The sequence below is a fragment of the Hyperolius riggenbachi genome, chromosome 3 (genome assembly GCF_040937935.1).
Source record: "Hyperolius riggenbachi isolate aHypRig1 chromosome 3, aHypRig1.pri, whole genome shotgun sequence".
NCBI lineage: Eukaryota > Metazoa > Chordata > Amphibia > Anura > Hyperoliidae > Hyperolius > Hyperolius riggenbachi.
The window spans coordinates 90,625,382-90,637,832 of NC_090648.1; the positions used below are offsets into that span (position 1 = coordinate 90,625,382).

Below are 12,451 nucleotides of genomic sequence, written 5' to 3' on the forward strand. Positions count from 1 at the left end.
AAAACACAAACATTCACAGGTGAGGTAATTAGTGTCACAGCAGATCTCATTAACTACCTCTGTGGATTTCCTCAAAACATGCACTGTGGGTGGGGGGGGGATGGGTACTTAAGGACTGAGTTGAGAAACAATATAACAATTGAATCGCCCCACTTGAGAGGGTAAAGGTCCTCACAGAGAATCATTTTACAGTGGTATAGCCTTCAATATTCACAGAAAAGTTCGTCATAACTTAGTTCCGCTTGGTCAGATGTGTACAACAGTTCATTCCTCACTAGGATCTTCATTTTTGCACTTTGCCGCTTGAGGTCCTTTGTCCTTCAAAACTACTGAAGACTGAACTGTTGTAAACATCTGACCAAGTGGAACTAAGTTGCAGTGAAGTCATGTGATAGTTAAGCACTATATCCCCGCTTTGTAATATACAACAGGATTTATGATTATTTATAAATTCCAAAACTCATTTAAATAGAGTGACCCTGACAAGAACTCGTACTCCCTGAACCCAAGCAGAGTACCCTCAGGGTGTGTGCGTACTACATGTTGAGAGTCGAGGATTCAGAAGACACAAGACACACACACACACACACACACACACACACACACACACACACACACAATGAGGTAAACAGATTGTACAGAAAGTTGTAAACAAGGACAGTCATGCTTTCACTACAGCTTCAGGCGATGGAGCTACACTCCATGACTGTTTCCAGTCATGTGAAACAAACAGCTGTAAGGCACAGAACACTTCATAAAAGGTAAGTGCTGTACTCTCAACAAACAACAGTCTTATGATGGGAGGGCCCAACCAAGAAACCAAACCTGATTGCACAGTATAGACCAAAAATGATTTCACATCTCCAAAAACCCTTCCAAGTGAAACCTAAATTGAGCAGGATATGGATTTGGCTCTATTCATAAAACATTTGCGGAACAAAAAAAAATAAATAAATCTTGGAGGGAAAACACTGCATCTGTATTTTAGACTTGTGTGCTAATTCATAAAAAAATTTACAGTTGCGATAAAAGGTTGGGGAATTCCCGCACTGAACTAGCGGTGCTGCCTGAGTTGATACATTTTCTCTGTGCAGAGACAGAGTTACAATAGAAGAGGCAGCCCCAGCTTCCCTTTACATTTTTTTTTTTAAACTGCCTTTCCTTGCCCTGAATCTGCGCTGAATCTGTCTATTAGTCTTTCTAAACAATCCATTTAATTGCCACAGCGCAGAAGAACTTCAAGAAATGTTACACATGCTGGCTTTCTGATGTAAAATTTATCCGAAAACAGGTACACAAGGGGTTAAAAAAAACACAGCCTGGGTATTCTGGAAAGTCTTTTTTGTTCCCTCACTGCTGCTGCCTGGGAGGTCTGTCCCCATTAACTTAGCTGTTATCCGCTGGCTTATCTCCTTATCTAAACAGCCAGTATTCTCCGTACTGATTCCGCCTGCTCTAATCTTTATGAATTGACATTTGGCGACATTAATCACCGCACAAGGCGGTAATTTCCCGCAATGCTCGGGAATGTCAGCTTTTCATGTAGAAACAGCTTTTATGAATGGACATTTTGCTAAATGGTTGGTAAAGTCAGCTGTTTTCAGCATTACCGCAAGCGGGAATGCTTTATGAATAAAGGCCAATACAATTTGCCTGATTCTCCTGCTGATCCTGTGTCTCTAAAGCTACGTACACACATGCGACAACGATCGTTCGTTGTCAACGACGAACGAACTTTTAATTGACGAAAGAACGACCTAAGTAAAGTTAGTTTTAAAAGGTGTGTAACGATCACATCGTTAGAACGAACATTACATCACGTAAAAGCACCTATTGCGCCTGCGCATAAAAATCAAAAGTTCCATGGAGAAATAGTGAAATGCGCATGTCAAGCCTAGTACGAACGACCGTTTCCAACGATGTACTACTTTTGCAAACGGTCGTCGTTGGGAAAAATCCGCCAAGCTAGATCGTTCGTTTTTAACGATCTAGCTCGTCCGTCGTTAGACTTAATGCTTTCTTTTAAACGATTGTCGTTTGAAACGATAGGGGAACGATCGTTTCAAACGACTATAGTCGCATGTGTGTACGCACCTTAATACTTTTAGCCACAGCCCCTCAACAAGCATGCAGATCAGGTGCTCTGACTGAAGTCAGACTGGATTAGTTGCATACTTGTTTCAGGTGTGTGATTCAGCCACTACTCCAGCCAAATAGATCAGCAGGACTGCCAGGCAACTGGTATTGTTTAAAAGGAAATATCCATATCCCTCTAAGTTTGGGTTCCCTTTAAAGAAAACCCGCACACACTGGTCTGCATGCCTCTAAATTACAAATGCATAAAGGTTAAACAAACCACATCCGAAAAAATGGGCATGTTCACAGATCCTTATGTTATTTATAGGGTCTGTGTACAATAGTCAGTCTGCAATGGATCGGTTTCATCCACTGCAGTAAGCGGAAAGAGAATTTGGAGCCAGCACAATTTTACCAGGATCATCGACGAAGCAGATGCTGGAGGCAATGCAAGCCTATGAGAACAGACATTCCTGCTCTACTCATTTGTCTTCTGCATCTTTGCTCATCTCGGGTCTTCCGCCGCTGCTGCCAGACCATTACACTCCACTACGTGGGACCCTCGGCCCTTATACAGATCAGAGTCCTGGCAGAAGCAGGCTCTCCAATGAGAATCCTGTCTAGCATTTGGCGGATTCTTATTGGTTCACCATGTGGTGGACCCAAAAGGTGGTGCAGGACCTGAACAGTGGCAGACACAGTGGAATGGATGCACAATGGTGAATTTTGATCCATAAACAGCACAAAATCAATTGAAATTCAATCAAATGCAGGAGTGATAGATTACAGCCAGATACAAGCACGATCAAAATCAGTGTGTGTATAGCCAACTTTAGATATGTTTTTCCTAACTCAAGGGTGATAAAAATTAAGGCCAACTCATTCAGCAAGAACAGTAACTGCAGCTAGCATAGTTGGTGCGCCAGCGAGAAAATACATAGGAACAGCTCTCCAATCACAGCAATGTCTACAACGTGAAGCATTCTAATTGGCCGAATAGTGTTGGTGTATTATTACTACAACCAATCAGTTCGATAGGGTGCTAACCACCCAATCACATTAGCAGTATTTCCCAATGGACTTTCACACTGGCTATCCTCAACCATACTAGCACTCAGTAACCAATTGTGAACATCAAACAGAACTGAAGGGCTTTCTAGCAGAGCAGATTGTCTAAATAATGGTGCAATCATGAGAGAAACGTTAAAGTGTACCTGAGAGGAGTTAAAAGAAATGTATACATACCTGGGGGCTTCCTCCAGCCCCCTTCAAGTGTACCAGAGATCAAGGTAATACAAAAAACCGATACTTACCCAGGGCTTCCTCCCACCCAATAAACACGCGAGTCCCACGCAGTCCTCCCGTGGTCTGCCGTTCAGCCCCGGTAATTTGCTCAGTCGCGTCCAGTCTGGGTCTTCTCCACATGCGCGGACCTACTGCGCATGCACAGTAGACCTGGACTGACATCACTGAGCAAGTCACCCGGGGCTGATCATAGCTGGGGCAGACCGCGGGAGGACGGCGAGGGACTCGCACGTGATTATGGGCCGAGAGGAAGCCCTGGGTAAGTATTGATTTTTGCTATAACTTAAACTGTGGTTTCCTTTAAGGTTGATCAGTCCCTTGCTCTCCTTGTCTGCTGCCTGGATCCTTCGTTAACCTCCCTGGCGGTAAGCCCGAGCTGAGCTCGGGCTATGCCGCGCAGGAGGATTTCTCCGGCCCTGGTGGGGCGATTTGGCCCATTCAAAGTGCTGTGCGTGCAGCCAGCACTTTGCTAGCCGCGCGCACAGCTTGATCGCCGCTGCTCTGCGGCGATCGCCCGAACGCAGCGGCGAAAGAGGGCCCCCCGCCAGAGCCCTGCGCTGCCCGGACCAATGAGTTCCAGGCAGCGCTATGGGCTGGATCGGGTGCGCCTGACGTCCATGACGTCTTTCCGATCGTCGCCATGGCGACAGGAGAAGCCAAACAGGGGAACGCGTTATATACGCGCTCCCCTGTTTGCTATCAGTGCCGGCGACGATCGCACTAGAGGGACACATGCGCCCTCTAGTGGTATTTCATGTAGCTACCACTCTGGTAGCTTTCCATGAAACAAAAAAAAACAAAAACAACAAAAACAAAAAACAAAAAAAAAAAAAAAGATTTTTCCCGATTTGAAAAAAAATAATTACCCGCCAGGTAGGTTAATGGTCCTGGTAATCCAGTCAATTGGCAGTCTGTCCGTGTACTCTCCCCCGTCACGCTCCTGCAGCGACGGGAATGCAATGGGGGGGGGGGGGGGCGCACTATGCCCTGCTTGGCTGCATTACCAGGACCCATAATGGTGGATCCAGGTAGCGGAGAAGGATGGCAAGGGATCAGCCTGAAGGGGCTGCAGGAAACCCCAGGTATGTAACACTGTGTGCGGTATTAGTTTTAGACCCTGCACATTTTGGCATGCGAAAGCAAATGTATATTTGCATGAGCAACATCTCGAGAGAAGCCAATTAGGCCAAATTTGCAAAGTCAGATTTGTCAGGTTTAATTTGGTTTGATGCACACATAAGAGTGTGAGAGTGTGAGGCCTAGTGCACACCAGAGCGGTTCGGCAGCGGTTTGCGATCCGCTTGCAGCTGCGGATACGCCTGGTTAATGTATTTCAATGGGGTTGTGCACACTAGAGCGGGAGGAGTTTTGCAGAAACGCATACTCCCGGGCTGCTGCTGATTTTGGATTGCGGAGGCGTTTCTGCCTCAATGTAAAGTATAGGAAAACCGCAAACCGCTCTGAAAAACGGCACTTCAGAGCAGTTTTGCAGGAGTTTTTGTTACAGAAGCTGTTCAGTAACAACTTTACTGTAACAATATATGAAATCTAGTACAACAAAAACGCTTCACAAAACCGCAAAATGCTAGCTGAAACGCTACAGAAAAATACGAAAAAGAGTTTCAAAATCTGCTAGCATTTTGCGGATCTCCTAGCGGTTTTTGGTGTGCACCAGGCCAAAGTGTGTATCTCTGTAGTACAGTATGGCTGCAGAGAGTCTGTGCAGAGCTAGAATTTGTAGAAAAAAAAAAATTGCAAACGTGCCCCATGCAGAATTTTTTGCACTACTGCCATGGTGCAAATTCACTGCTTCCTTCAAAATTGTGTAAAAAAAATAATAAATAATTACTATGCAAAAATCACAATCACTAAATGATTGCATTTAGCAATTTTCAGTGTAAACTAGCCCCAAGTCCCGGCACACACTGGGAGCGATTTTGCGGTGCTCCCCTTTGCTGGCAATCTGCAACGCCCTACAGCAGTGGAGCCCTAGGAGGGTGGCCCCACGCGCAGCGCTGCAATTGCCAAGCAATCGCAAATCCCTGCATGCAGAATTTTGGGAGCAATCACAGTTTCTGCAGAGCCAAATCGCTTTGGGAATCACAGTGAAGTCACAGCACTTGCACGATTTGTAAAATCGCAGGCACTTTGCGATTTCCCCCCAAAGCGCTCACTAACAGACTATCCATAAATCTAATAGCATTTGGCAACACTGATTGGCTATTGTTTTTTAGGTCGTCCAAACGTAGCATGCCTTGTTTACTTTTTAAAGTGTTAAGGTGGCCATACATCTAGTGATTTTGCGGCCGATCGCCTATTGAATTGGACGAAAAATCGGTGCCACAACAAAAATGCACAAATAACCATTTAACGGATTTCAGGCTAATGTATCGATCAAGAAAGCTGGAAAATCTCTGGCCAACGTGGTCAATCCAGTGCACAGCGTTAACTGAGTGCGATATCAGGACGAGTGACAAATGCAGCAGAACCCAGGCCGCTGCCCCCCCCCCCAAATGTCTGTGCCCCCCAGGGCCTGTACATTAAAATGGCTCACCTGTCCAGCTGCCACATATCCAGGTGCTCCTTCATCTGCTTATTGTGGTCCTATGTGGGACACGAATGAGGAAGATGGAGCAGCTGGAGTCACGGCAGCCGGACAGGTGGGAAATTTTAATGCACGGCCAAAGGTGGCCACATTAACATTTTGGGGGAGTGATAAAGGCAGCATCATAAAGCCGATTCCCAAGATATTTAATGCTGAAAGCGATCAGAAATCAACCTGCGGTATATGGGCAGCCAACAGATCTCTCTATAATGAGATTCAATCAGTGAGAGAAAGGTCTCTTGGACGATATGCTCATACATTGCTAGATGTATGGGCACGTTTAAAACATCTCTCCCATGTGCTGCAGTATTGACATGCATGGAGATTTGACATTAAAGTGTACCTGAGATTAACCCTATGCGTTTATTTATACTTACCTGGGTCTTCCTCCAGCCCCATGAGGTATGCTGCCTACAGGTAATCTGTTCAGTCGTGGGCCTCTGCGCATGCGCTGCCCAGCCGCACACCTGGTAGCATTCTGCCAGCTCAGCATGCTTCCAGGCACAGGAGCGCAATGGGAGTGCGTATGGCCGGTCAGTGCATGCGCAGAAGAGTGCGACTGGCCAGATTACTGGTGAGGAGATCTAGTGAACGGAGAGGCCAGCGAGAGAGGCCACAAACCTCATGGGGCTGGATGAAGCCCCAGGTAAGTATAAATAAAAGCGTTGGGGGGGGGGGGGGGGGAGTTTGGAAAACCCATCTTTGTTAACCAAAGTCCAATGAAGGCAGACAATCATATTACAAAGCATTAGCATGGGAGAACGGCGCTAGCTGTGAAGGAAAGCTCTGAGTCAGCAACATAAATTGCATATGTAGCAGTGATGATGAATGACATAATGTTGCCAGTTTAGTTTAGTAACCAATTGCAGCTTGTAATTTGGCTGATCCCAGTCAGCAGAAACTGCATTTGAATTGGCTCAGTTGCAACAACTCAGAAAAATTAACCTCTCACTGGTCAACTATAATATGCTGGAATGCTGCTGTTTATCGTTGTTTCAGAATGTGTTAATGATAGTCGATGCTTGTTACATCTGCATGCAGGACTGATGGCACAATAACATGACAATGCAATAGAAGACAACAAAGGGAAGAGGAAGCCATGCAGGCTGGAGAGAGAGGAGACATTACCTGCTGTGGGCTTGGGGCTGTCCCCTAGGCTGTAGCTCCTCTGCAGGGAGCCCATCTTGTCTGTCTGGGGGGAGGGAGTCTCATCAGCAGGAGAAGAAGCCGATCTGTCTCGATGTTCCCACTCAGCCTCTGTCCCATGAGTACAGCAACCTGCTTCTGCTCTGTGTCTCTGCTCGTGTCAGCTGACCTGATCCTGCCTGGTCATGTGGCCCAAACCTAGCCCCGCCCTCCAGTGACTCCTCAGCCTAACCACGCCCACTGGATGCTACTGTATAGAGAGGCTGGAAGCAGTCTGCTGCCTGAGTAAACTAAACTAAATTACAGAGAAGCCGGGTATTGGAACCAGAACAAGCTCTTTTTAATTTAAACCAATTTCCTCCTAACAATAGGCATCTGATAGCCAACATTACTCTTGCAACAAAAATAGCAATTTCCAGAAAATTGAGAGACCCCACTATACCCTCAATAAACGAGATCACTCAAATAATTAACACAAATTATGATTATGAACGTATCACCAACTTACATAATAAAATAGACAACTTTAAAGAGACAGAAACTCATTTTAATATTACCCATATACATCTCTAAGGAGGTGCTGCTTAAGGTGGCCACACACCATACAATTTTTTAAATATCTGTTCAATTTAAGAATTGCAATCAATTTTTATAACTGATTGCAACATTTCAAAAATCTGACCAATGTACCACACACACCTATGTTAAATTTTTCACCAATTATGATGAAAATGATTGGAAACTCTGAGAAAATTGCTAGGGTGTGTATATTAATAAACTGACAATCTAACACACACCATACAATCTTTAGAAAGATTGAAGAAAAATATCTAGCATTCCAGATCGATAAAAATGGAAGAAAACGGGAAATCCGATCGGATTTTTCAGTCAAATAAAAAAAAAAAAGTTTAAGTTTTATTCGGGAGATCTGATCGGTTTTATCGAATTTCCGTAAAATCTGATCATTTTATTGTATCGTGTGTGGCCACCTTTAGAGAGAAGATGACAAATAATCTGTAAAGGTGGCCACACACCATACAATTTTTTAAATATCTGTTCAATTTAAGAATTGCAATCAATTTTTCTGACTGATTGTAACATTTCAAAAAATATGACCAATGTAACCACACACCTATGTTCAATTTTTTCCCAGTTATGATAAAAAATGATTGGAAACTGAGAAAATTGCTTGGGCATGTATACTGAAGTGACAATCTAACACACACCATACAATCTTTAGAGAAATTGAAGAAAAATATCTGGCATTCCGGATAGATAAAAATCTAAAAAACCGGGAAATCCGATCGGATTTTTCAGTCGAATGAAAAAAAAGCTTTCGATTTTTTCGGGAGATCCGATCGTTTTTATCGAATTGCCATGAAATTGGATCATTTTATTGTATCGTGTGTGGCCACCTTAAGTCATCTCCTCTAACCATTCGATCCTTGGCCACATACGATACAATAAAATGATCCGATTTTACGACAATTCGATAAAAACGATCGGATCTCCAGAAAAAATTGTAAACTTATTTTCATTCGACTGAAAAATCTGATCGGATTTCCCGTTTTCTTCGATTTTTTTTCTGGAATGCCAGATATTTTTCTTCAATCTTTCTAAAGATTTCCCCTACGAATCTTTGGATGAATCCCCCCTCTTTCTGCACAGGTAAACTGAGAACCAATGTTATTCAGTTGGCTAGTGTACACTTGAATGTGTATTCCCTATGCAGATAAAAACATTTTCTCTATGAATTATATTGGCTTCTGTGATAAAACGTGCATGTTTTCACACATACAGACACACATGGGGCTTGATTCACTAAACCGTGAAATGACAAATAGCACACCTTATCAAAGTTATCACACCTTATCAAAGATATCATGCCTTATCAAAGATATCACACCTAATCAAAGTTAACATGCCTTATCAGAGTAGCATAGCGAGCGCTACGAACTTATGCCTGCTAATTGGCAATGGCACTCGTCCTGCCCTGAGCCCCTGCGGGTTCGTAGCACTCTCTATGCTACTCTGATAAGGCGTGCTAACTTTGATAAGGTGTGATATCTTTGATAAGGTGTGCTATTTGTCATATCACGGTTTAGTGAATCAAGCCCATGGTGTGCAAAAAATGCATACAGAAAACCGACAGATGAATGTGCTTTGTCTGCAAAACTTTGTATGATTCCTTATCAGCGGCTGAGCAGATGCAGTCATTAGAACAATTGTGCAGAGAGCAGAAAGTCTTTTCCCTCCGCGCCCTTAGTTGTCAGTGCCTCAGGACAGAGAAAATAAACTTCTCCCCCCCCCCCACACGGCCCCCTGCGGCATCTGGGCCCCCCTGCGCTGCATCCTATGCAGGGTCTGTTGTTATGCCCCGGCTATACGCGTTATGGGTGTGAAGATGATGATGTCCACACTTGTTTTATGACCCCTATGAGATGGGCCCCAGGCTGGGAGGGTCACCACAGGTTGGCAAGGGAAAGCGTGTGAATATAGGAGGAGCCACATCAAAGCTTTGCTAGGAAGCCCCATGATTTGTAGTCTAGATCCGGTCCTTAGTGACCCCCTGGTGGGGTGTAGGGAGAATGAGCAGCATGCGACTCCCATGAGCAGAAAACAATGCGATTGTGCCGTGCTCAGGAGTCGTGTATGGATAAACATCTGGTACTTCCTGTCTCTGCCAGAACTCACATGGCACCTTCAGTCTCTGTCAGCAGTCAGTCACAGGGCACCATTGGTCTTTGCCAGCACTCACGGTATATTTCTAATCTCTGCCTGGAATCACATATTGCTTTTAAGTTTTGCCAGCAGTCACATTGCTGGTTTTAGTTCCCACGAACAGTAACAGTGGAACTCATAAGCTGTGTACACACTTGAAAGATTAACGAAAGATCACAGACCAATTTTACCCCCTTCCATGTAGTATGAGAGCCATACTCTACACCAGAGGTGCCCACACTTTTTTGGCTTGTGAGCTACTTTAAGAAATTAGCAAGTCAAAATGATCTACCTATGTACAATTTTAGGAGCACTTTTGTATATACAGAATGGAAAATGTAGTGGGGTCGAGATCTACCATGAAGTCCTTCGCGATCTACCTAATGGGCACCCCTGCTCTTCTCAGTCTATTCTATTGAGCTGAACTCCCCATCAGATAAAAATCTTTGCAAGATGCTGCACAAAGATGCTGTACAGACACAAAAGATCAGTATCTGCAAAAGATCCGTTCCTGCAAAATGCATTCATAGTCTATATCTGCAGATCTCACACACACCTTGTTTAACAGACAATCATCTGCAAATCTGACAATCATCTGCAGGTCTGAAGATCCATCCTGGTGGATCTGATGTGCAGATGAATGTTTGTTAAGGTGCGTACACACGCACTACCGGCGGCAACGATGGGTCCGCCAGACCCTTCCGCTGAGCGGACGTTCAGCCGACAGTAGTGCGTGTGTACGCGCTGTCGGCGGACTGATAAGGTTGTTTCTGAACGATCCGCTCAGCGCCATTCTTGAGAGTGCTAAGGGGCCGAACTAGTGAAATTAAACATTACATTTTTGCTGATTGTGGTTAGGCACACTATTCCACTGAAAATAATCCATATACCGTTTGAAATGAGCACAGTGGCAGCTGCAAATCAGTGGCTGCCACTGCTGCAGTGGTGGCTGATAACCTACAACCGAGCAAAGAGCAGAGCAGCGACACAAGGTAGCCCCTGCATGTGGTACTACAGCTATAGCCTGGGGAACGCATGGAATAAAGAAAGGTAGAGAGCTTTGGGGACCACTAGAAAAGGCATGGAGGGCCGCATTTAGCCCCCGGGACAGACTTTGGACATGCCTTGCCTACACCTACCACACCCCCAGCTTTGTGGCATTTGCAAAGCGGCAGATGGCAGGAGTGTGCTATTTTCACCGCAATTCCTCGTGATTTGGCCACTGTAGCCACTGATGCAATCACTCCAGGACACCTCCCAAATTGCTTGACAGTCAGGCTATTGGGCCAATCAAAGTGCAGGAATATCGTACTTTGAAGCTACTGGACCTGTCGGACTCCTGGCGGGTTCAGTGGAGCGCTCGGGAAGTATAAGGGCTGGTTCACATGGGCTTATGCTGAGCTTGCGCTTAACGTTTCGTTCAAGCGCCATGCTTTTTTTTTTTTCAAAAATGCCAGCATTTAACAGCGTAGCTTTTAATGGGTTTTGAAGGCTTTCAATGGCTTTCAGGAGAGCGTTGCAATTTCTGGGCTTTTGGTGGCTTTTGTAGGAAGTATATGGAAAGGCTGGGCTTTTATGAGCTTTCTTTGGCTTTTTTGGGCTTTCATTTGCTTTCAGTGGCTTTTGCTGGCTTTCAAACGCCTTCTAGAAGCTGCATGTTGCTTTTGAGATGAGACAAGACACTGGGATCAACTGCCAGGTTTTCATGAAAGCCTGCAAAAGCTCGTACTAATGCCAGCAAAACGTCCGTGTGAACTAGCCCTAAAGAAGTGCTCTTTAAACTATTTGAGCCAAGCATAATTTACCTGCGCACGCTATGGCTGCATAGCGTGCGCAGGGAATTATGAGGCTAGGTGCACACATAACAGAGCGTGAAAGGCTGCCCTTTATGTCATGGTACAGTATATGTTAAGGTTTTGTGCGTTTTGACTGCCTTTTTGGTGTGTTTGTGTTATCGTTTTTTTTTACCGCAGATGCATTTTCTAAGCGTTTTGCCTGCGTTTTAATGCCTTTGCGGTTCGCATAAAGAAAACGCATATGCGTTTTGTATGCGTTTTTCATGCGTTTTTCTTTTGCGTTTTATGCAAATCATTAGAAGACAACAGGAAGCAGAAATACATCATAAAACAATTTTTTTTTCAAAAAACGCATAGAAACACGCATGGAAAACGCATACCATTGTGTTTCCATCGACTTTCATTATGTGCGTTTTTGATGCGTTCATGAATATTATGCAACAAAACCAGCGTTTTTAAAGTGCCAGTTTGAAAACGCATACAAAACGCATATGTGTTTTTATATGCGTTTTTTCCTGCTGCCCATAGACTTCCATTAGTTGCATATTCGCAGCGTTTTCCGCAACGCTAGCGTTTCTGCTATGTGTGCACCCAGCCTCTCACTCTCTGCTGTCATTAAAGGACTTACGATGTGAAAAACAAAAATAAAGATCAATACCTGGGTGCATTTTTGTTCTATGGAGAATGCCATCTGCGCCCTCCCTTCCATTCCGCGCACTTTCGGTATCCGTATTTAGCCGCAGGTCGCATCCCGACCCCACACCAGGGGTCGGGCTAGCTTTCCCTGCATAAGCATACCCCG

The 12,451-nt window shown here is 44.7% G+C and overlaps 1 protein-coding gene across 2 annotated transcripts in view; it reads right to left on the reverse strand.

The window, feature by feature from the left end:
• MCOLN1 (mucolipin TRP cation channel 1) overlaps positions 1-12,451 on the reverse strand; it is an 82,058-nt gene that overhangs the window by 44,425 nt on the left and 25,182 nt on the right. The window contains exon 1 of one of the 2 annotated variants that reach the window (XM_068274566.1): positions 7,115-7,285. The exons of the other annotated variant lie outside the window; for it this stretch is intronic. Coding sequence (XP_068130667.1) covers positions 7,115-7,169 — 55 coding nt within the window. The 5' untranslated portion in view covers positions 7,170-7,285. Of the gene's footprint in view, positions 1-7,114; positions 7,286-12,451 lie in introns of those variants that run through there. 2 annotated transcript variants of the gene reach the window in all.